This window comes from Drosophila teissieri, chromosome 2L, assembly GCF_016746235.2.
Source record: "Drosophila teissieri strain GT53w chromosome 2L, Prin_Dtei_1.1, whole genome shotgun sequence".
Classification (NCBI taxonomy): domain Eukaryota; kingdom Metazoa; phylum Arthropoda; class Insecta; order Diptera; family Drosophilidae; genus Drosophila; species Drosophila teissieri.
Genome location: NC_053029.1, coordinates 16,530,762 through 16,556,742, shown reverse-complemented (window position 1 = coordinate 16,556,742; position 25,981 = coordinate 16,530,762). Strand labels below are relative to the sequence as shown.

The window sequence follows — 25,981 nt, the reverse complement described above, 5'->3', positions numbered from 1 at the left end:
ATGTATATATGTATGTGATCATGTAGTTTATGCGTGGCCATTCTCATGGCCGGGACTCGTAAATTTAACGCATTAAGATATTTAAATAATGTTTTCCCCTTCTCCCCCGTCCGTTGCGCTATATGTGAAATAATTTTAGGTAATGGCAGGCAACGTGATTAGCTCCAATCATGCCACAAATTCATAAATTTCCACTGAAAAGCCCGAGCTTTTCCTCTCCCTCTCTCTCTCTCTGGCGCCTTCCCATGTTTTTCAGTCATTGTCGCTTTAATTTCCTAATGAAGCCATTTAGTTAGCGAAGTGTCGCCAACCTGATTTCCATATAAATGTATACGTAAGTGTATATATATAAAAAGTATGGCAAAAGTTGCTGTTGCCTCTGCGGTTGAAGTGGTTGATGCTTCGGGGAGCTTCAAGACCGCAGATAAATTTAGAGCAGACTTTTGATTTTCCGCTTCTTTCATCAAGTGTAATTAATTAGGTCCAGTTTGGCTTGCGCAAATACCCCTTTTGGTTAAATTAAAAACGGAATGGATTTTAAAGATTTCACTGCACGAGCAGTGAAAATATAAGATATTTCTAGTCAGAGTTTAATTACAAATGCTTAATAAATTTATTAACGCATTAAACTGCAAGGCCACTAAGTTTATACTTAATCGTTAAAACTCTTAAAGGCTTATGTAAAAATAAAGTGCTTTTCATAAATGTCTAAGTTGCAGCTTATAAGAAAAGGTTTCACAATGTAAACCTTAAACTGTTTGAGCTTTCCTTTAAATTTTACTTAAATAGATTAGAAACGTACTTTTAATTCAATATCAGCAATGCAAAATCGCTCACCTGAATTAGGCTAAACATATTTTTCCTTTTGCAGTCGGAAGGGAACTTTTTTGGAAAAAACGGCATGACCTCGTTTACTTTCACATGAACACATACTTTACTTTAGGCAACATTTTACCTTTCAAATTGTGAGTCGAAATTTAAGGCTCGGCTTCGCCACTAACCCTTTGAGTTGTGGAGATGCGTTTGAGCACTTTCCCGGTTTTGGGATTGGATTTTCCTGCCAGTTTCAGCCTGCATTTTCCTTGCCGAATACTTAGGCCGAAATTGGTAGAGATCTGGGTAAGGCATTAATGGCTCGGATCCGGGTATTTTGCACTCAGAGGCACGGATTTGAAATGTTACGTGCAAACAAATACACAAGCACACAAATCATACGTCAAAATCAAAATTAATCCGTTTTGTGTTATATGCAGCAATTGAAATTATGTGCTTAAAGGCTTAAATCAGCCCAACAAAGCCCAAACAGGCAAATAAAAAAGGGCCCAAACCAAAGCAACAAAAAAGGGATCGCATAAACCAAACACAACAACAAGCAGCCGAAAACAGAAAACTGAAAACAGAAATGTTACAATCCAACAACAATCCCCAAACGCAGCACAAATTGCGTATGTTCCTCCTCACAGGCCCCTGCACACACATTTCCTCTTTTTATCCAACTGCCGCCATTATTTGTGTTTTTATTGCCTCGTACATGAAACAAAAAATAAAACGCGTTCGGAGTTTGGGGCAAGGTGGCAAATCGAGGCAGAAGAATGGCGGTACGCCTGCCATTTGCAGCAACTGTGTGTCGGGGGCACTTGAAAGAATGGCATAAAACGCCACTGACACACCGTAACACATGCAGCAGCAGAGCCCCAAAACCGCAAACTGATCGAGCTGTGAATACCCCTTCTTGGCTTTGAAAAGTTTGTATCAAAAACCAAACCCAATTCTGACTCTTGCTATTTTGAGTATTCGTGTAATATATCGAATTAAAAAGAAAACTATAGCTTAACAATAATATCTACTAGGAGTACCTATCTTCCATTTCTGAGAAATCATCAATGATTTAGTATACTTTTTTAATGGTTTCAGGAGTGACTTTTCTTCGGTTTCTTCAGCTGTGTTGATCCAGCAGGCCAGCATACCCTGCAAATCGGTTATAAAGGCAAACAATAACAGATTTATTGCATATTTCGCACTGGTAATTGAGATTAAACAGTTGCAAAAATAAGAACGAAAACAGCCGCTTGGCATTTCATAAACCCAGAGGTCGTCCCACACACACACACATACACGTACACACACACCAGCACAGAAAGCGGCTATAAAGGCAGCGCATAAATTTAAAAGCTCGTATATGTATCGTTTTGGCCTTTCCCTTAGTCAATCCTTTTTGGCGCCCCCATCGATCCTGGGGCCCATCATTTGGGCCTCCATCCTTCTCGCTGGATTGTAATTCATTTTAATAATTGTCAAGTGCCGCACTTTATTTATGACAAACTTTTAATAATTTAATTGCTGGCCCAGCAATGTGCTCATTGCCGCTGCTGTTGTTGCTTTTGCTGCTCTTATTGTTGCAATTGCTGGATTTGCCGCTGCGTTCGCATTTAATTGATAAATGCGTTGGGGCCGAAGGGGGCGTGGCACCGAAGGAGGGACGGCAAGGAGCAGGCAATCGAGCGGCGGGTTGCCAGCTGTAATTATAGATGATTTGAATAATTCAATGCTCATGCCCGCCCGTCCGTCGCGTTTTGTTTACGCAATTAATTGTGCGGCTGTGTGCCCCGAGAACAATAACAACAGCCTGGAACAGTGGCCCAAAACAGGGAATTACGCAGTGGCTGAGAGACTCTTGAAGGAAATTCTCATTAATCCCACAGATACTTAGCTAACGTTGCTTGCTGTATGTATACCAACAGCAGATTGAAAAGGAAAGTAACAAACTTAAAGCTACTTGTTCAATATATGGTGAGAGTGGCCCGACTTATTGTTCATTCAGAAACCATTTCTACTCAGTAAATTGTGACTTAATTGTAGGCTTCTGCTTGCAAGTCACGCAAATTAAGAAGTTTTTATAATTACTGCCCTCTAACTTGCTAAGCAAGCCCTTACATTCCTTTACTTTTTACTTGTGGTCAAGGAAGTTAATATAATTCATATTTTGCTTTTTTTTGTCTTCAAGATTTTTTGCGATTTAATGAAAAATTGTATTCTTTCTTATTTATATGGATTATTCTTAAAGAATATTGTTTTATTTTTGTGTGATATCTATCAGTATTTTTTGAGATGGATATAAAGATAGACCTTAAGACAAGCTTTTGAACTTAGAAACGTTCTTAAGTACTAACGATTTCTAGGATATCTCAGAGATCCCTGCTAGTTCCTTTTTTCTATATATAAAATGTAATAATTTTTGTCAGCCGCAGCCACTGTGCACATGCGATGGGGTTGCTTGGTCATCACTCGTTTGTCGCCCTGTACTTTCTGTTTCCATCGTGCACTGTCATTTGCTTGATAAGCATGGAATACATATATCCAAAGCGTTGCCGCACACTGGAGCCGCGACCACGCCCACCGCACAACATGACACGCCCGAGGCCTCCAATCCCGCCCCCCGTACGGCCCACCCGGCGAACGGCCTTGGATAGTTTGGCGCTCGGCGTTCATAAGCAATTCATGTGTTTTCCGTAAACACTTCAATTTAATTTTAGTGCCGCGGGCGCGAAATTGCTCTTAAATTATTTAGGCAAAGAGTTATTAGAGCAATCCTTTCGCGAGTGGGGCTCTATGTAAATATACATATCTCCCCGCATCTGCGGATGAGAGTCCTCTGCATCCGGCTTGAAGTTCAGGTGCGTCGCTGATTGCCGGAGGGATGGGAATTAACGGAGGTGTCAGCACACGGTGCAAAATTGTCTAGTTTTTTCTCCCCTCGAATCCCCACCATCGTAGCACCGTCTGGGCACATAATTGCGGCAAGTCGAAGATAAATTACCCGAACTCAAAACTTTGACCTAAGCGCCGTTTCCGTGAGTAAGATTAATGATGCGGCAATTGCCAAACAGCTCCGACCAACGTGGAATAGCCAGCAGTAGCAGTAGCAACTATCACAGCAACAGACACTCGACAACTTTATGGGATTTGAATCAAGGGTTGTGCTCTGGGTGGAACGTGGCTGGGAATGGGCTGAAATGGGTTGGAATGGGGTGAAATTGGCTGGGCTGGGGTGGGGCAACATAATAATTCTGATGGCCATGGGTGTTGGCGGGTCTGGGCGCCACATGTGGCACCCCCGCATGCCGCACTCATGTAGGTGCGAATGGGTGCATATTTATGGATACAGATACTCAGCAGAAAAGATACATTTATTGCTATGCCATAAACTTTGAGTAATAAATTTTATTTTTATTGTTCTGACTGACTCTGCTTCACTGACTGACTGACTGACTAGCTGGATGGCTGGATGGCTGGTTTTTTGGTTAGCTCCCGAGTGCCGGGAAATCACCTTGTTAAGGGTAAAGTGTTAGGGTCGCTCTGCCAAATTGGCATATTTATGACCGAAAACAGTTTTGCGAAAGGCGCTGCCAAAATAGCAAAAGCGATAAACGACACTTGAATGAACTGACTAAACTGTGGATGCGAGTGTGGATGTGAATGTGGATCTCCGTTGGTGTGTCTGTGTCGGGGTGTGATTTATTTGGCCAAGGAATCGGTGCCGAGTCAAACCAGTGCGGTGCTAAGTTTCTTTTTAAAACGGCTCGCAAGATGAATGTATCTTAAAGTTTGCGCCGTTCTGCTAATGGTTTCATAAAACCCACTGCATATGTGCAGCTCCCATGCCGAAGATGGATCGCTTTGCATCTGTCAAGGTGTGAGATATGGCCAAGAAGTGGCCTTAGACTTTTGCCAGCAAATCGGAGCTACTGAATGGATGGCTGTATAGTGGAAAAGTGGAAGCGAGTATGTGGATAAAATGTAAAGTGTCGAATTGAGGAATGGTCCCAGTAATGTGCTTATCTGGGATCTCGAAATAATGATAAATCAGTATATAAAATGGCCATAGTGTGTCTCATAATTACTTGATTAATTTGTTCTTTATAAAGAAGAGTATATCCTTAATAAGGCCTTAGATTAAATACGAAACATTTCAGGCAACTCCTGCTAGGGTATAATAACTTAGCCATTTAACTAAGGTACTCCCGTCGAAAGGCCCGGCAAAAGTTTGCCGTATTCTTAATTGACTTGACGCCGATTAAGTGTAATGTATCTTGAGGATATTATATATACGTATAATGATCCCACTTACATACGTACACATACGAAGGGAACACCTACTGGCACGTAATCGCTCGCCCAAGAACCTTTTTCATGTTTGGCTGCGTTAAATACACGCTCACAGTTTGTTAAGTTCATTTAAAGTTTTGATCCCCGTCTGAGCGACGGCTTTAAAATCTGCTTTTCTTATTTTTTGGGACGAAAAAGCGTTGGTTGGCCTTCTACAACAGCAACGGCAACGGCATCTGGAGTTGGAGCAGAAGTAGGAGCTGGAGCAGGAGCATAAATGGGAGCAGCTTATGGGGCTGAGTTTAAAACCGACATGCTCACATATGCATGCTCTGTGTGCGGGGAGGCAACTTACATATGTTATTATCGCACAAACTCGCAAATTCTCGACAGAGATAGGGCGAGGCGAAACGAGCGGAGGAACTGCGAGCCAACAACTCCCAAATGTATGCTACGTTTTGCTCCCATTTCATGCTGCGCTGCGCAGCTCGCGTCGTCGCCGACAGCGGCGTCGGCGTCGCAGTCAACTAACAGGACATCATCCCCAACGGACGCTCATCATATTTATCCTGGTCCTTGTCCAGGACTTTCTTGCTGCTGCCGCTTCTGCTGCTGCTTCTCTTCTGCTGCTGCTGCTGTTTGTTTTGCAGCTCGTTGACATTTCATGTCACTGTGTCACCGGCATAAAAAATTAAAAGTATAAAAATGATGCAGACTCTGCGAGCCACTCCCACTTAAACCACCGCCCACCCGCCCGCACTCTCCTTTGGGCAAATCGCTGGCATTATATGCGTAATAAAAACTTGCGGTCTGCCCCGCCTAGCAGCCCGCCCCTTGTTGACCTTTTCGTGGCATTCGTCCTTCTCCTCAAAGGAAGATGATGGCGGCAAAGGATTCCTCAGTAATGGGAGTGTTTGTGGGGATCGACACTTTATTGTATAGTTTGCTCTTTGGCCGCATCTTAAAGTGGGAAAAGGGTATCGCATATATTATGGAAATGAGCGTATAAGACGCAAAGGGAAAAGGAAAGGGGATTAAGTTAAAGATAGTTCTGTGGGTTTTAAACATATAAAATACTATAATAAAAAACTAATGAAAATACCAGCTTGTTAACTAACTTTAATACCTGTACTTTATTTTAAATAATACCAATATAAATATATCTCTTCCTTAAAGAGTATCCATGATACTGCTTCACTCCACTTTTCATTCACTCATTTATTCCGTTCGCTTGTTTTAAAAGTTTGGTCCGACAAGGTTGAGGGTCACACGGACGCAGCGCCCGCATCTGCAGGGTCCACTTTGTGGGGCGGGGGGGTCGTGTGTGCGTGACAGACGTTCTCTGTCCAACCTGACCTGCCACCCATCCACCCACAGACCCTCTCCCCCTCCGACCACCACTTGTTTCTGGCCCGAAGCGATGCCTGTTTGCTGCTTGTCTGTCAGCCAACAAGTTAGTCATTTTCTGTATCAAAAAAATAAAACGCAAATAAAAACTTTTACGACATATTTATCTTTTTCGTTTTTATTCTGCCGCCCGTCGTCCAACATCCTGACTTCTTCGACTTTGTCCCATCTGATGTATCGCATGTGTGTTTGTGTGGGAAAGGTGCATAAAGGTTGATTCTACTTATATATACGCACTCAACTGAGTGATGTATCATTTGTTTTACATGGTCCAGCGATGGGAAAAGACTTCGATTTGTCACCATCAGCGTAATGAAAAACAATCAGCAAAAGTGCCAGGCGGAGAACTGAAGCTTTTCTGATTGGTTTTCCTTCTGTCGGTCGGAGTTTAATGTTTTGTGCATATGGCAAATGACAGTCGGAAGCTTCGGTAAACAGTTGGCGAGATAAGATTTATTAAATTAGAATATATTTATTTAATTGAAACGGAAGACGGATGCGATGAAGTTGTGGTATACAGATTCCATACTGATGTGATTGATTCCCAGATATTTTCATATCAGTAGAATTTTTCTATTGCGCAATGCAAAAATACAATAGTACATAGACTTTGCAAATGCAAAACAGTTTTAGATTAATGCAGGACATGTGAAGGCTACTTTTCGTTTTCAGCAATAGTATAATATTTTTTTGGTTGACTCCTGATTTTGGGGGTTTTTCTCCTTGCAAGCCAATTTCAGAGCTTAGCCGTATAATTTGTGCTATCCTGACCTCCCACATATAATTTCTTTTTAGCCATATTTCATCGCGTATAAAATATATTTGACTTCTCCGAAGCTTTGAGCTGACTGGAAATAACTTACAGACTTAGGCGAGTGGGAGCGGGATTGAGTGCCAGTCTGCACAGGGTTTTTCTTCTTGGCTCCTAGTTTTATGGCTGCTCGTAATGTGCGCAGGTACCCACACATTGGCCCACTCAAGGTAAACCGTCGGGAGTCTTAAAGCTCAACAATCGTGCTAATGGCCCGTACTCGTCCTTGTCGCCAGCGTCTAGTATGGCAAGGTTCCGTGGCTCCATGGTTTCATGGCGGAGCCGAAAGTTTTTATTTGTTATTATATACTTTGGCGTGTCAAATAAACATCACACATCCAGCGTACATGAAACATGTTTTATATGCGACTTCTCTGCGGCTGTGGAGGCCTCTACGTGTTGTGGTTGCGCACTTTCTTCTGACTTTCATCAAAGCCGAGAGAAATGGGTGATTAAAAATATACTCAGATTTGTTTAAGAAATATTTCCTTTTTTTTAAGACGCCTAGGCATGTTTTTGGTGTTCTGGCTAAGAAGTTACTGCTGATTAATTAATTTTTCTTGATCACTGTTAAGACTTAAATACTTTTCCCCCAGTGCATATTTTCTTTTTAAGGCTAGGCAGTTCCATGTGTATGAAAGATTGCATGGCGGATGAGAGGGAGTTCGGCTGGCAAAAGAGGACTGTGTCACACGACTGCGGCTCATTTGCATGAGTTGTCGCAGGCTTTTAGTCGAAAACTTCCTCCGTTGCCATTTGGCGTGTTGGACGCGGAATGAGGGGGCTCGTTTAAGCCAAAATATCAACATTGGTTCAAAAGTATTACGAAAACAATTAAATCAAGTTAATTGTTTTTACGCACCGAGCTTGCAAGCAGAATGCTTGAGGGCTTAGGTTTCACTTGTGTCTAGAAAGTGCTGTGCGGGATAAAAATGGTCGTAAATACAATTAAAACTTGGGTGATGTAGATGCTATATGACTAGCTGTATATTTTCAGCTTAAAAATTAACTAAAATTGTAGCTCTTTCTAAAATCGGTACTTACTGTTTTTTTATATTAGTAAAGCAGCTGCTTACTTTGTAGCGAAATTTAACAAGAGATATATATTTATTTTTATATTTTTGTTTTGTGCCACGGTGCGTAGTCGACGCGTGTGGACTAACGTTAATTTTATGCCATTTCATTTGCTTTCGCTTTTCAAACGTGTGATTTATGCAAAGCAGCAACGAATAAACAAATGCCCCCGGCAAAGGTGTCTCCACACAGTGGATTTATGTGAGCCAACGTGCTGAAATGAAACGGGCGAATAAAGAAAACGTGGGGACCACTAGATTATAAGATGCTATCTATAGATCGCAGATTTCTAAAGAGCAAAACTCTTTCGCTTTCCTTTCCTCCCTTTCAGGATGCATCTGTATCTGGTGCTGATCTCGTGCCTGGTGAGCTCCTCGCACTGCTGGCAGTTCGACGGCGGAGGTGGCCACCGCAGGCCAAGGAACACCGGCCGGGGTCCTCCGTCCCCGTCCGGAGGCAGGGGATCCGCCGCCCTGTTGGGCTCGCAGCAGCAGGACATCCTCTACGCCTGTCCACTCAACTCCATGTGCCAGTGCGCCGGTCTGCCCAACGAGACAAGCACCCTGATTGAGATTAATTGCAACGAGGTGGCCCTGTACAAGTTTCCAGGTAAGCGACCCCGCCGTATCCTGCGATCCTTTCGATATCCTGTCCTCCGGCCCCGTGCATCGCCTGTCAATGTGTCCTTCCAGCTTGTCACGACTTATTTATGTGGCAAATATTTTCATTGCCAGTTGGTCATAAATTGCCATGGCCGCTGCCCTGGACAAGGACTTGTCAGCCGCCTTCTTACTTCTCCCATTACCCATTGTCCATTTCCCATTTTCCATTTCCCATTTCCTGTTTCCCTGACCAACCGAGTGCCCTTGGGGTCTTTGTGCTCCTGTCGCCTGTAGCTGGAAAAATGTAATTTTTTAATGAAGCCTCAAACAGCTTTGTCGCGGCCCACAAATAAAACGAAATCTTACATTTAAGTTTGCCAATTAGTTGTAAAAATAAAGTTTCCTTTCATTTTATTTTCTTCTCCCCTCTTTGTCTTTTCCGCTTTTCTTTCTCCCCTTGTGCCGTTGCTTTCGAGAAAGTTTTATAACGATTGCTGTGGCAAATTCCACGCAAATTTTGGTAGTTTTCATACCTGGCACTCAATAAGTACAGAGGTAGATTCTTTATAGCGTGTAATATGTCACATAAGAGGGAAAGTTGGCTGAGGTGAAATAATACTTTTTATTTATTATTACCAACGTATACAACAATCAAAGTGACTTGGATTTTAAAGCTAATTAGCGAAACCATTGTTAGTGGAAAGTAGTCAACTCAGCTTCTACTTTTCAGGTAACCTTCTGGCCACAACAATGGGTTCAATTTCATTAAAAAGTTTACAGCTCTCCGACATTCTTACAGTAGGTATTTTATAGTCGGGAGACTCGGCGAAGACTCTTGCTCCCCTTTTAAGTAATGAATGAATGGCAAGTTTCCATAGCTCCATTGTCATTTTCCATTTCCATTCCAAGCGCAAAATGTTTCTCATTGCGGTGGCTTCTTTTCTCCTCGCTTTGTGTGTGTTTTGAGTCTTGTGTTGAAAATATTACCATTCTACAATCCGCTTCCTCTTCGTTAACAACTGTGACACGCCCACGGAGTCGCCTTTTCGGCCAAAAGTTGCCGCATAAAGTTGCAAAAAAGGAAAATAAAAGAAACAAAATAATAAACAAAGTTGTTGACTGGCAAAACACACAAAAATTGGCCAGACATTGGCAGCACCGGGAATTGGGAAGACAGGAAGAGTGGAAGCAGGAAGAGTGGAATACTATTGAAAAGTTTGTCTCCTGCTCGGTGGCTTCCCCGGAGGATCCGAAACGGCTACTCCGCATTGGCAATTTATCCTTCGTTTCTTATGCAAAACTTTCCAATTGCATCTGCATTGGCCTTTGCTTTGATGAAAAACTTTAAAATGTTATACTCGTAACTAATCGAATTAAAAGTAATGACACGTCGGCAAATTCCAATTTATATTTCCTTTACTTCCACATCGCAGGGACATAAAGCCTGTTCTTGCAGCATCAAGCATTGCACTTCAAGCAGATGTCTCAACTCTGAGACTATCTATATGAATTTTATTCCATATATATATATAAATGACAACGTTGATGGGGATGTTAGCGACAACGATTGCATTCAAGCAGCAGAAGAAATGTTGCAGCTGCAAAACTTTTGGCAATTAGCAATTCTAATGCAAGCGGACACACACAGAGAGCCAGGGAGATGCGGGAGAAAGGCAGAGAAAACACTTTGGTTGACAGCCTGGCTAATTGCGTTCCACGCCCCCTGCCCCCGCTTTCTCCCGCTTTCTCCAGCTCGCTCCCCTCATCGAACCGACTTCCTGCCTGGAACGTCACCATGTGGCCGAGCAGCCCGAAAAAATAACCAAAACTATGCACCCACAAATTTTAAAAGGATAAAAATGGGGAGAGGATTTGACAACTGTAACTGGGGACACAAGTTGGAAATTCATTTAATATCTCAAAATTTGCAGTGCGTCGCTACCGAATACACAGAATGTGCAGCAGTGGCACTTTTGTTCCTGCCCCGAATATTTCCGTAATTTAATGTTGAATTCCTATTGTCTACTGGGGACGTAACAAAAAGAAAACATGGAAAATTGTGGATCTCCAATTTAGATTTATTTTTAATGTTTCATTTTCGGGCTCTCTCCTGCTGGTCACTTTCACGCTTGGCCAGAGGCTGTTTTGCTAGATAGCAGCATCCTTGGTTCGATTTGGCCGCAATTTTCATGCCGAAAACTATTTGCGACCGACCGAAAAACGAAAATGAAAGACGACAGTTTGCCCACATGCCGCATGTTTCCTGGGCCCGATTCTTTCTCTCCATTTTGTGGTGCAGGACACCAAGTATATGGATATAAATGGTAGTTTCCCAGCCCGAGCAGCGCACCCACACCCGGTTCCTGTCTTTAGTTGCCTTCCTGAATGCCGGGCCAAAACAATAACTTTTCAGCTGACGTAATCTTCATCAACACACGGACGCATAGCCACAGGGACAGGCACAGGCACACGCTCTAAGGCATCGGTTTTGAATGTCGTTGGGCAGCAGATTGTTACCGGGCTTGGGGCAGCTTTAGTTGGGCTAAAGAACACAAATTGTCGAGATGATAGAGTTGGAATTAAGGCCTACACGATGCTCGGCCACATTTTATTGTGTCACCTTGGATGACTTTTCCTCTAAAGTGCTTGCATAAGGTATAATAAGAAGTGCTCATATTTGCCACATTGTCTTCCATTTCGAAATAGTACTAAGCATGTTGGTTAAATTATTAAAAATAAAATGGGAAAACATGTCTTAATAATATTTTTCATACATAAAACGGAAAATATTCGGAAGACTTCAGTTATAACTTAAATATTTCCAGTACTTCAACTACTTAAAGTCTTAAGATATTTTCAAAATGAATTTGTTTCACTTTAAGGTTCAAACAAAAGTCAAAGAAATTTCGTTGGTTTTGGTCGAGTTAATATTGCATCTATGCTGCCACTGCCCCCCTTGCGACCCTTTCGACCCACCAACACTTGGCTGTTTGTACTTTATTGTGTTTTTTCATATACTCGGTGGGGCAAGTTGAATAAACACTTGGCAAGTGACGCAAAACGAGACGAGAACGTCGGACGTGGACGTGGACGAGCATACAAACAGCTGGGAGGATGGGAAGTTGGGGAGTGGTCTTCGCTGGTCTTCGCTGTTGTGCCTGGAAGCAAAAGTAAATAAATAAATATGCTTGGCATTTTGTCAGAGAATTGACTTGCGGCCATAAAGCAGCACAAGCCAACAACGTGCGATGGACTCCACCAGAAGGAGTCTCCATCCAGGTTCCCTACGAGTATATGCACATCCCCATGCCCATGCCCAGTCGCCAGTCTCCAGTTCGCTGTACCCATTCCACCAGCAGTTTGTTTCCCGAGTTCATTTCAGTTGGTGGACCCTGAGGCACGGGACGCGGGGCACGGGGCCAGAAGTTTATTAACGCCATATGTGTTGTTGCCGTTGTTGTGCGGGTTTGTCCACTCCTGACAAAACACTGGCAATGGCTTAGATATGCACACGCCCCCGCAAACACATGCGTACTTCTCCATATACATATACGTATACATATATACATCTGAAATGTGGGTATATATGTATGGTTGGCCCTGCATGAGCAATGCGCCGTGCTTTGGCCACGTGTTTGCTGCTTGGTCAAGGGAGGCGCACGCGTGTCAACAGGGCGTATGATTAATATTGTATTAATATGCGATATGTAATTAAGATGTAAGCTGCTCTGAGCTTATATTACTTCGTGTACCGCATGTATGTCCGGACTCCGGACTCCGTACCCGTAATGCAAACTATATATGCATGCATTGGCATTTGAATAATCAACTATCTAAACGTATCGCCGATACAATCATTATATGAGTTCATGCGTACAAAGCTAACAGTTTAGTTTGGTCAACACTCAAAAGTACTGGCTTGATTATACTGCAGCACTTGATTATTAATAGTACTGTTATTTCAAGATACAATTGAATCGCTAATACTTTCTCTTTGCTTTCACTTTACCAACTTCGAAAATCAATCATCCATCAATCAGTAATTGTATTCATTTCTATGGGGTATTTCAAGGAATTAAAAGCGTAATTTAATTCAATCACGAGGCATAAGACATCAGGAAGAAATTTCTTCCAGCGAGTTTCCACAAATTGGAAATAACCAGTCCTCGTTTCGTTTCATACAATTTTTGTATGACTCAGTTCGAGCCCGAGGGAAACATCAAAGCCGCAATTAAATTACGATTCGTTGAGCATGTGTTAATTAAACAGGAGCAGCGGGGGCGGACGAGAGTCCTTGGAGTGCCGGGGACGAGGGACGCGGCTCTCAAAGGAACTGGTCACCCAAGGCGACTTTCGCATGGAATTGGAGCTCCTCACAATCACACACACACGCACACACACACATGCTTGTGGCGTAACCATGTGTTTCAGCCTGATTATGGCAACGGCTGCTGCTGCTTGCGACCAAAGGGAATTTCCATGTCATGCTTGTCAACTTAAATTATGGCCTGACCTTACCTTAAGCATTCGGCGGGTTGGGCGGCGGCGAGGCGGTGCTACAAATGACACCACCCACTGCCTACCGCCTACCACCCACCGCCCACCGCCCACAATCGACCACCCACCCACTCGCTCAACCCGTTCGCCGACATGGTAAATATTTTTTGGTCGAGTGGCGTGGCATTTTTCCCACTCCGCCCGACTTTGTCTGTTTTGCTCCTCTAGAATTGCCACAAAACTGGAGGAGCGACTGACGTGCAACATGAAAATGCACTTTTCGCTTTTAATTGAAAAATTTCCTCTCTTTTCGGTTCGGTTCGGTTCGCTGTTTTGGGAATTTTTTAGACCGAAAGGCCAAAGCGGAGGCGCATCTATTTCTGTTCAACCATTATTCCACCGCATTTGCTATGCACATATTCCTGTGTCAGTATCTGAACCAAATCACTGACATCACGGTCGCGTTAAAGTCAAAGCAAAATTCGCGACTAATCCCAGATTTTCAGAGATTGACTACACCATCAGCGTTTTGCCAAAAAAAACAAAAAAAATAAACAACAAAAATTGATCAAACTTGACTGCAGAGCGAAATAATTAAACATCAATTTGATGAGTTCGGGCTGAGAAAAAACTGCGAACATCAAAGCATTTAGACATAGAGAAAAAATACCGCATAAAACGAAAACTGACCAGCAATTGATTGTTCCTTATAAATATTCAATGCGCCAGAGAGTGCAAAAATCAATCGCTCTATGCTTGCCAATTTTTCTTTATTTTTTTATTGTGCGCCATGGAATATTTAATAAGTGAAAACGCACTGATTCCCGAGGAAATTTCGTTGAGGTTTGACTGGCAGGGAATTAAGCTCGCAAAAAATATGCAATATGCATGAAACCGTTCAGGGAAAAACTTTTAAAAATTGTAAATCACTGAATTGTTTTTTCTTAACACACAAAACGGTATCCCTTCCATTCAGTTGGTTTTTTAAGCTAATTAAATCAGTCTTGACGTATTGAAGTTTCAACGAGATTAAAGTAAACCTCATACGCTCGATGCCACTCTTAAATGTTATTATTTAAAAGATTCTGTTTTAAAAAAATATATTTTTTTAATCGAATTGAGGGCTTACTTGTATGTGGAGCTTAATATATTTTGGTAAGGTTTCTAATCGATTTGGCTACTTCCCATTCAAAATACGAGTACGTTGCGTTTCATTGTTATACTCGGCCAAGATGTCACTGTCTTTTGCATAGCCATAAAATGAAATTTGTTGGAATTTTTCCGGGGGTTTTTTGGACGCTGGCGAGTCGCCTTCTTTTCTGCAGGCAGTGCCCGGATCCTGTGCCTCTGGCTCGACCGGAAAACGAGCACAAAATCGAAAGCGTGGCTTCCTCGCCGGAGGGGAATTGGTTTGGGCCACGGGCCATGGACGCTGTGCCATGGACTTGGTCCTCTCTGGTCCACCGGTTTGGTGGGTCCATTGTCTGATGGCACGCTGATGACCCATTTGCCTTAACGCGCCGGCGATCAAAACTGCCAAAACAAAAGCCATCATCGTTAGACGGGGAGAGACATCTATGTATCGGCTGGCATAGGGAATTGGCGGAGGCCCCTGCATACTCGTATTCCCTCGTTTATGGTAAACGCTTCGGATGCCGTTTAAAATCAATTTGAATGATGAACTGATAGCCGCCATCGCGGAGACGTCTCTTACTTTGCGTCTGTTTGAGGGGACTTGGGTGCTTTGGGTACAGCCAATATTAAAGCAATTTCCCAGCAACACACGGTGAAATATTTATTTCAAGTGGTACTGGTAACTTGAAGAACTTTTCTCATAATTCTTTTTATTATTAAAAGGTTACTTCATAGTATTTAGAAAGATTCTTCAGTGTATATATGTATGTACATTTAAATTTCTGTTTTCTATAAAATTTCCATTTTTTTCTGCCAAATCTCTGATCCATATATCTTCTTTTCCCGCTCCCCCGCAGAGTTCATGCACAGTAGCGTGCGCTACATCGAGATGTCCAACACACATCTGCAAAGTGTCGACGATGAGACGTTCCAGGGATTGCGTCTCAAGACACTGAAGCTAATCGACAACGAACTGCAGGATATATCCGAGCGGAGTTTCAGGTGAGTGCTTTCCGCTGGCAAAGTGGCGCGTCACGTTGGCAGGAGGAGCAGTGGAGATGGTGGCCCAAACCCAAACCCAAACCCAATCCCGTGCCCAAACCTGCACAGGCACACCTGCCAGGAGAGGGCAAGGATGATGACAGGACAGTTGGCCGGCCTATTTACATGACCCCTTTTCCACCTGGGCGCGTGAGAGTGTGTGCATGCGTGAGAGTGTGTGTCTGCCGGTGAAGAGTGCTTTGTATATTTTTACAACATAAACCTGCAAGTTGTAAAAAAGGCGTAAAATTAAGTTTAACAAAGCGAGGACGGGTGGTGGCGTCGCGTTTTCAGCGGGGCACTCAGGCTGAAAATGCAAGCGGGAAATGCAAACTCACATACACACGCAGCGGAAAACGCAAAAAAACGAGAGAAAATGAAAAACTTTCAAGCGCTATTTGTTTGAGTGTAAATAATCACAAAAAGAGAAAAGCAGAACAAGATGAGAAACGGAGGGAACATTTTAAGCGCTAAGCCGAATAAATAAATGCTCTAGATAAGACAATTTTTCACCCAGAATTTACTTAAAGATAAATTAATCAGCTTGGTGTTTTGAATACTAGATTTGAATTGTGACAAAATGTAAGCCCTTTAAGACTTGGCTATTAATTATTATGGTATCATCTGCAGCTAAAAATAACTGCAATGCAAAAAAACCTTTTTCTATAAAAAGCATATAAAGTCAACCATTTTGGTCTCAATGTTTTGCCAATTTATAGAACCCCGTTGAAGTGTAAGCGGCCAAATAGAGAAAAAGTTAACATACGCGAAGAGAAATGTGCTTGTTGTGCTGACTGTAGTACAGTGAACACAGGCTCGCATTTCGTCAGCGTTTTGTGATTCAGTTCGCATTACACATCACACATTTGACTGGGGCTGCAACTTTCCGTGCCCCCGCCCCGGCTCCACCCCCTTTTGGCCACGTTATTTTGTGTGTGTAGAATGGGAATGGGAATGGGAATGGGAGAAATCATGGGGAAGAGTCGACCGCATTTGGCAGCCTTTTTGGTTTTTTTCTGCTCTTCATCTTATACGCTTTTTGTTGCCATGAAATGAAACGCGAAATTTTTTAACGAGCACAAAGGATAACCAGAGTTGGGGTCACGCCCCTCAACCGCAGGCGACCGCCCACCCGCACACACATTAAGCTGCTAAAGTTAAATGGAAGGCCACAGTTAACGGCTGTGTGCAGTTTCCGGGGAAAAGAGCTCGAGGGGTAGTTGGCCAAAGACACAGTTACACACTCCGATGGCATTAAGAATTTAAATCAAACTAATTAATGCTCATAAGGCTGGCAAATGTGGTTAAGGTCTACCTTCACTCACCCCAGCCCCCAACCGACGGCCTGCTTCTTTTTCTCCACTCCTCACACCTACCGCATACCCCTTGAAGTGCTCTGCATAATAAACTCCGGCCGCAATGTCTATTAGTGGAAAAGTTGTCTGGATTAAATCGGGTATGCTAACTAAGAATATCTTGGTAAAATGTAGCAGAATACACCTTTTTAATAACTCATTATACAGTGCTCATTAGGCTAATTGCACTCCATTAAAATATGCTTAGAAATCTATTTTAGTGCGTATATATATTTCAGATATTAGCAATACATTTTGTGTATTAACACTATGTAGAAATAACATGTTACTTAACTTTAAAAGTGCAAATTGCATGTACACAAACCGCTGCCACCGCCCCTTGTATTTACCTCTGCTGACCTTAAACAACCCGTGTTTGAGGAGCTACCCGCTCTTGACCGCAGGTGTGGTCCGTAAGGGTTTCATTCACAGATACCTACATTTGTAGTCCGAACTCCCAATTATATACGTGTGTGCATCTGGGTGCCTTTATTACCCACATGGGAACACTCACGAGAAGACTTGATTCCATTTTCTGCTGCGGACTATGATGCCATATGCAAGAGTTCCCATCAATATTTCAACACTTATGTATTTCAAAAATTGCTAATTAATAATTTACACAGCTACATTGCTAAATTAAGCACACGCACATACCATCAAGGTTGTGTGGGTCTGTGTGTGTGGATTGGCTTGTTGTGTGTTACGTGTTTGTTGCGTGTTCTGTTGCAAAGTGCCGATAAATGCGCACTTCTCCGGTACTCCAAGTACATAGTACATATGTACATACATGCCGCAGTGACATGCTAGTGGGGATTTCCATGGAACTAGAACGAAAGAAAAGTTACGCAGAAAAAGTATACAATGAAAAAATATGTTTAAATAAATGTGCTATTATTGCAGCTTCAGCATGGAAGCCACAAAATCCATTATTAATACGCAATTTATATCTATGCCATCACCTTTTCATTGCAATGCATTTCCCAAGAGCAATTTACCTAAATAGTAATAAAATAATAATAATAAATACATAATAGTAGTAAACCAATTGTTGTCCATAATTCGCTTTTTTTATAGAGAATAAATCAGAACAGAAATTTAAAATGCCTAGTAAACGTAGCTTATTGTGCGTACTGTTCGCCTAAATCGTTGGCAATAGTTAGTTAGAAGTCTTTTGGTAATAAAAACGCCGCACGCGCCGAATCACGCACACACGCAAAGACACAATATAAACCAGGATAACATCAAGAACTACCGGCAAATGGCGAAAGAAAGCCGGAAAACAAAGGGAAGGCGAGGAAAGCGGGAAAAGCGAGAAAAGCGAGTGGCGCAAAGTGGTTTAAAGGAGCCGCAAAAATTTGGTTTTGCGTTTGATTCCTCGTCGCATAAACAACAAGTCCGGGAGCACAACAACACCGAGAACTACAAAAGGATGCCGCTGCGCTTGTATTTGTTGTTGCCGTTAAGGAGGAGGCTGGAACTTGTTTGGAAAACCTCGTGGTTTTCATAATTGAGGTCGCTGTTTCCCCGAACTCTGTTTCCTTTTCTCTCTGCAGCTCCCTGCTTTGAAATCGAGGGTGGACCTTAGTAAAGACTATTTCTTAAAAGGATATTAGCACTATACGATAGTATCTGTTATTTATCATATCACAAGTAACCATATTAAAAAAGGATTTGTTTGCACTGCGAAGTGGGTCACCACTGCGTATGAGTTATGTCAAATATTAATTATACATCCGGTTAGCCAATAAAAGCAGCATGTTACCATTTGTATGCGAATGCAAATATAATAAAAATAAAAATAATTTTATTCACCGTATAGCCAGAATACAAGAGCTGTAAATAAATCACTTTATTAAAAGTATGCTTTATGACTAACTCGCATGCAGTAAAAGCAATCTGAGAGATTTTGTTACCATGCCCTACAGAAGTGGCTTATGAAATCATTAAACTTAAAGTTCCAATGTGGTCCACTCCTTTGCACACATGTGTGTGAGTGTGTGTGCGTTCGGTGAGTTTGCGGTGCGTGTGTATAACTATTAATGGGGCCCGGAGAGGAAGAGAGGGGGGTGCCACGGGGAGGCAGCTGGGGTCGCCTGGGTCGCCGTTGCTACGCGTTAATTAAGTTTAAATATTTGTTTTCCGACTTGTGTGTGGTATATGTCAAAAGGCAGGCAGCACGTCAATTTATATGAGCCTTGGGATGGGGAATCAGATGTTGATGGAGGATGTAGCAGACCCAAGCGGAAACTGTTGATAGTTGTGAACAAAAGTTTTAGCGAAAGTTTTGGCCATTATATATTTTTGATAACAGACCCCCCCCCACCACCACCCCCCTGCAGTTCGTGTGGAATGATTTGGATAATATTTATGCAGATAGGCGTGGCGCCTCGTTCGTCCTCGTTCTCATCGTACTTCTCCCTTTGCAGCACGATGACGCACTCGCTCATGACGTTGGATATATCTGGCAACAAGATGCAGCACCTGCCACTGGATGCACTGCAGCGACTGCATTCCCTCTCGCGACTGGTGGCGCAACGGTAAGTCTCACCACTATTTTAACCTAACTGGGCTTAGCATGAACCTAAAGATTACCATAACTTCGTAAAATACATTTACTTCCTCTCCAGCAATCACATCACCACCTTGGATGGCAACTGGGATGCCCAGCATGACACGCTTCGATCTCTGCATTTATCCGACAACGATTTAACCGAAGTGGCGCCGGGCGGGGGATCAGTGGAAGTGATTTCCCAAAACGACAACAGCTCCCAGCCTTCCAGTCTGGCCGCAGTGCAGACCAGACTGGAAACGAGTAATTCCATTTACCCGCCATCTCCGAGCTCCGGAGATCGGTCGACGGGGGGTCGTCCCTTCGAGCAGTTGCAAAAACTACTCTGGCTGGATTTGTCCAACAATCGGATCTACCATGTGGCCGGCAACTATCTGCCGCGTTCCCTGGTCACCATGGACCTGTCCAGCAATCTGCTCACGGTTTTCCCCCAGCAGCTCTTCGAGCAACTGCCGGAGTTGCGAATCGTCAGTTTGAGGGACAACCTTATACGGAGTGTGCAGTGGAAGGAACTGCAGGTGAGGCCACTGCGAATGCACCTGGAACGCCTGGATCTCGGCCAGAACTGCATTGAAAGCCTGGAGTCCGACTACTTCCAGCAGAACTATTCCGATGTTCATCTGAGAGCTTTGAACTTAGAGCAGAACTTTGTCACCCAGCTGCCAGAGGCGGTGTTCAAGGCCACGGGCATAGCCCACCTAGTGCTGGCCTTCAATGCGATCAGTCGAGTGCATCCATCGGCCTTTGAGGGTCTCACTGACACCCTGGAGTATCTGGATCTGGAGAGAAACCGACTCACCACCGTGCCCGTGGCCTTATCCTCCCTGAAGCACCTGAAGTACCTCTATCTGACCTCCAATCAGATTAGTCAGCTGAACAATCTTCCCTCGTTCACGGAAAACCTACGCGTTCTCAGTCTGAGTGGCAATAACTTCACCATGATCCCTGTGCTCGGCCTGAAGAACTACACACAGCTTTCGTACTTGAACATGGGTTACAACTCTATCACGGACATCCCCGAAGGCATTTTCGCCGTGGACTCCTGGGGCAGCAATCTGCAGACGATACTGCTGCGAAATAATAAGATAACCCATCTGCACTTAGGATCCTTCGCGGGTCTGGACCAAATTCAGGAGATCAGTTTGAGTTTCAACGACATAACCATACACCATCCTCTGGTCTTTGAGAATGTTTCAAAAACCCTCAAGATCCTGGAGCTCTCGTTCGCCGTCTTTCCGGCCAGAAGCCTGGAGAGTCTGGACCCCCTGGATGCCCTCTTGCCACTTTCCCAGCTCATTTGGCTGGGTTTGGACAACAATAACTTGAAGCAAGTCTCGAACGAGTCCTTCGCACAGATGAGGGAATTGAGCTACATCAATCTGAGCTTCAACCAGCTAAAGACACTGCCCCGCGGACTCTTTCAGTCCGAGGCTCATAGTCATTTGGTGGAAATTGATTTGTCGTACAACGCCTTGGAGCGACTCGACTCGCAAACGTTTCATAGCCTCGGGGACTTGCAGACACTTAATTTGCAATCGAACCGCCTGAGATCCATAGCTCGCCATGCTTTTCACAATTTGGAGTTCCTACGCTACTTGGATTTGTCCTATAATCGCCTGGTCAACATCTCCCACGGCGCCTTCACGGTGCTGCCCAATCTGGCTGGCCTTGATATGATGCACAATCAGCTGTGTTCGCTGTCGTTGAAATCCTTTCTCTATGTTTCAAACACCACCACTCCATTACGACTCAATGTGAGTCACAACCACATAGCCAGTTTTTATGACGAGCTGAGCAGCTACATGTATATCTACCAGCTGGACATTAGTCACAACCATGTGAGCAAGTCGGATAGCTTTACCAACCTGGCGAACACGCTGCGGTTCCTTAACTTGGCCCACAACCAGCTGGGTTCTCTTCAGAGCCATGCCTTCGGTGACCTGGAGTTCCTCGAGATTCTTAACGTGGCTCACAACAATCTCACCTCGCTGAGGCGTCGCAGCTTTCAGGGCTTGAACAGCTTGCAGGAACTGGATCTGAGTCACAACCAATTGGAGCAGCTGCAGGTGGAGCAGTTCTCGAACCTGAGGAAGCTGCGGATCCTGCGCATCAACTCGAATAGGTTGAGGGCTCTGCCACGAGAAGTGTTCATGAACACGCGACTGGAGTATCTGGACATAGCCGAGAATCAGCTGAGCGTTTGGCCAGTTCCGGCTTTTACGGACATCGGATTCACTCTCCGCTCCATCCAGATGTCCCACAACAATCTAGAGTACTTGGATGCCTCGATGTTCATCAACTCGCAGTTCCTGTACGACATCAGTTTGGCCCGCAACCGCATCACCATTCTGCCGGACAACACGTTCAGTTTTCTGAATAATCTGACCAACCTGGACCTGTCGCAGAATCCCCTGGTGACGACCAACCTGCGGGAGGTGTTTGTCCACACGCCGCGCCTGAGGAAGCTCAGCATCCACCACATGGGCCTGTATGTCCTGCCGCCGCTGAAGCTGCCCCTCCTCTCCTACCTCGATGTGAGTGGCAACTATCTGCAGGAGCTGTCGCCACTGGGTTCCCTCCGCCATCTGCGTCACGTCAATGTCTCTCACAACAAACTCACGAATGCGAGCTGTGCGGCGGAGCACCTGCCGCCATCAGTTCGCGTATTGGACCTGGCCCACAATCCGCTGCGCAGGATAACGCTGCACGATCTGGCCAGCTTGCGGCACCTGGCCGAACTGAATATCCTGGACGTGAAGGTGACCAATCCGCAGGCATTTTCCAAGCTGCGTTCTCTGAGGAAGCTACATGCCAGTTCGCACGCCAATCTGGGCGAGATTGTGGCCAGGATACCGGGTCTGCAGCAGCTGAGGGTGCACTGCCTGGAGCCCAATATTGGCCAGCAGCTCCTCGCCAAACTGGCGAATAACACGAAAATCCGGCTCCTCGAGCTGTATGGCAGCAATGTGCAGACCATTGCCCCGGACGTCTTCACCGGGCTATCGCGAAGTCAACGACTGCAGGTGAAGATCTCGCACACCCGCATCTCCGACCTCCCGCCTGGTATATTTTATGCGCTGCGCGAGGTGCCGCACCTGTCCATCGACATCTCGCACAATCGCATCAACGCCCTGGCCGCCGACAGCTTCTACCCCAACAAGAGCTACTGGGATGCCGTGGGAACGCGGAGCATCATGGGTGGGCTCATCACCTCGCACAATCCGCTGGAATGCGAGTGCGGACTGGTGTGGTTCGGTCACTGGCTGCGCCGCTGGCTGCGGGAGTCGGCCCAGATAAAGGTCATCCAGAAGGATGACCTCAAGCGCATGGTCCAGGTGAGTCGGTTCACCTGCCACTTTATTGTTCACCCTGCTCTTTAACCTTGTGTGAAACTTGATTTTTAACCGAAAGTTACCCCTATCGATTGCCGATATGCGCGTAAGCTTTTATATTATTTTAAACCTTTTTCTAAGATATTGATGCAATGCCAGTTAAAGTTCTTTTATTTTGTATGTGACCTAAAGAGATGCGTTAAACATATAAGTTAATTCTGTGATTCTCAAATATTCAATACTTTATTTGAGAATTATTTTTGAAACAACTGGTTTTTCATGTTAGATGTTTTAGTTTATACTAATCAGCCAAAAAATATGGCTTGTATGGCAATGCACTGATATCCTAATCATATTTATTTAATTTAAACATAAATAGTTTGGCTAACGAGATTCTATTCCATTTCCTTAGAGAGCCCGCGCCAACACCTGCCACGATCCCACATCGGGTCGCCACCTGCCCATCCTGGAGATCTTTCCCGAGGACCTGCTCTGCCAGGCGAGCGCGCTGAGCAGTTCTGGCCAGCGCATATTCCTGTTGTCCTTCGCGATGGCCCTTCTGATACCCATTGTGATGACCACCATGACCCTCTGATGTTGGCTTTAGTTGCAGGCGAAGTAAGTTACTCACAGATAGGAGCGGCTGAAGTGCTGAAGATACTCAATTGATCATTGCCTGTATGATATGTACATATATAAATATATATAAAACGAAGAACTTAAACTAATCGGTAGGTACGAATTTTTGGGATATAGCTAATTGTGAGAGCCAGGCCCGCAACAATAAAGATACAATTAAATGAAAGACAAGCAAATCGGTTTATGTCCACTCGTAATTGATAAGTTTTATATACATACGAACAAAGTATATTTATAAGTAGTGGAACAAGTCATGTGCTGGGCATTTTGTTTTTACATTTAACAATTTCTTCCAATTCCTGACTATGACCTTTGTTACAAAACTGTGCTAGGCTCGTCACCAAAACTAATTTCTTCCACTCGCCCACACGAACTTGGTCATCTTACCTAACTTGATTTCCACTTCCGACGCCCAATACATGACTTGTGTCTTGGCCAACATTTATGGTAATTAATGCAATTGATTACTTACACAGAACACCATACACACACCAGCGAACATATGATGATTCCTAACACACTCACACACTTAGAGTATAGTTAATAAACCGTTTTTCATCTCCATAGAACAACATAGAGACATAAGGTGTTAATAATAGTTATATAACTATTTTTAAAACGAATTTGCAAAACCAAACTAATAATACAAAATCTAGTTTTATTTGCCTATCATTTACAATTTAGACAAGGCCAATAAGTACATTTAATATAAATACAAATACACATTTAGATAAATCGAGATATATAAAACGATATACACTAATGATATGAAAATTATTGGATAGCAATTATTAATTGTTTTTTAAGCAAGAGTAGCGGACATTGCACATATAACAGCTAAACTAGAAAACGGTTGGCAAACTTTACGGGCAGTCAAATTTTAACAACACACACGCAGACATATATAAGTACATATCAGTTTGGCAAAAAATAATAATAATGGTAAAATAATGAAAAGCATAATCATGTCATACACAGACATACAGAACTCCAAGCAATTTAACTGAGAGGAATAAATTACGAAATAAAAACGTATTCTTGTTTTTTGCGTTCATTACTCACCATTTCATTGCATTTTATTTTTTCTTTACCTCTTTACATTATTTCGGTTACAACAATGACAATCGTGATACTAATTGTAGTTGTTTACACGACGATGATGCAAAATGCACAAGTAAAATAATAATAATGATATTGGTAAATAAACTATTGAATGAGACAAAGTGGACAAATGAATTATGGCAAAACAAACAAACGAAAAAGCTGCTGGTATTCCAATTTTTTTTTACCTAACCATTCAGTTTTTCAGTTTTCCGCCCAACAACCCATGTCCCCAAATGAAAAAAGAAGGAAACCAAATGGAATTTTTATCAAATAATATTGTACATACAGCAAACGGAATGGAATGTTCATTATGTTTATTCAAGCCAGCGTTTATTTCCAATTATTTTTCAATTTAATACGCAGCGGCTAAAAAATACGAAATTTAAATAAAAGAAGAAAAGTTAAGTAGCAAATGAAAAACTGAAAATGAATATCGATACTGAAAATTGAATATGAAATAAACATAAAATGCTAGAAATATTAACCCTTTGTGTTTGTCACTGATGAGAATTGTGTTCAGTTACCGCAATAGTTTCGATTTGATCACGGTATTTTTATTTTTTTCAATTCTTTTTTTCCCCATCAGCTGAGGACCCCAGAGATTAGCCTTCAATGAGCTCCAACTGCGGGTAAAGCCGCCCTGCAGCTGTTGACCCTTTTACACATTTTAGTGTGAAACTTGACTCAGGGCAAAATAAGTTGCGGCAAATTATGTGCGGGAGACGCGGTTGCCCCAGGTGGCTCCACTCTCGCCACCCAACTTGTGGCACTTTCCCCCACTGTCTTCCATAAAACCAGCACGTAAAGCGGGGAAACGAGCAGCAAATTTACAAGGACCCCGTTGCAGAAGGGACAGAAGGGGCCGGATGAGGATGAGGAACCCCTGGTCAGGCCATAATTGGATTATCGGCGCTCAAAAGTGTTTCAATAAGTGCATTCCATTGCAACCAGATCTTGTTTGCCACCCTCGGCGGAGTGATGTTCTGCACGGCGTGGAATGCAATGCATGGATACTCTTTAAGCTCGATAATGGGATTGTTCTGAAGGAGTGGTAATAAGTTGTAACTTTTGGGAGTAAGCGTGCTTAAGCTGAGCACTTTTTTGGTTAGTCAAAGATTTTCTAAGATGGTGGTTAATAAAGATTCCTATTATAATAGGGATTAATATAGAATCTCATTCTATTGAATTGTGTTTATTGAGAGGTATTAAATCACAGCTTTCTTCGAAATGTTTGAAATAAGTTATGCGCCCTGCTTTAAGCTATATTTCATGTTTATTTAAAAGAGTTCCTGATATCAATCGTAATG

At 43.3% G+C, this 25,981-nt stretch overlaps 1 protein-coding gene across 1 annotated transcript in view; it reads left to right on the top strand.

The window, feature by feature from the left end:
- Positions 1–25,012, top strand: part of LOC122620979 (chaoptin) — a 38,562-nt gene extending 13,550 nt beyond the window's left edge. Inside the window, exons 2-6 of the mRNA XM_043798689.1 lie at positions 8,730–9,007; positions 15,489–15,633; positions 19,457–19,567; positions 19,658–22,934; positions 23,344–25,012. Of these exons, the coding sequence (XP_043654624.1) occupies positions 8,731–9,007; positions 15,489–15,633; positions 19,457–19,567; positions 19,658–22,934; positions 23,344–23,526 (3,993 nt within the window). The 5' untranslated portion in view covers position 8,730 and the 3' untranslated portion in view covers positions 23,527–25,012. The remainder of the gene's footprint in view (positions 1–8,729; positions 9,008–15,488; positions 15,634–19,456; positions 19,568–19,657; positions 22,935–23,343) is intronic.
- Positions 25,013–25,981: the final 969 nt, after the last annotated feature.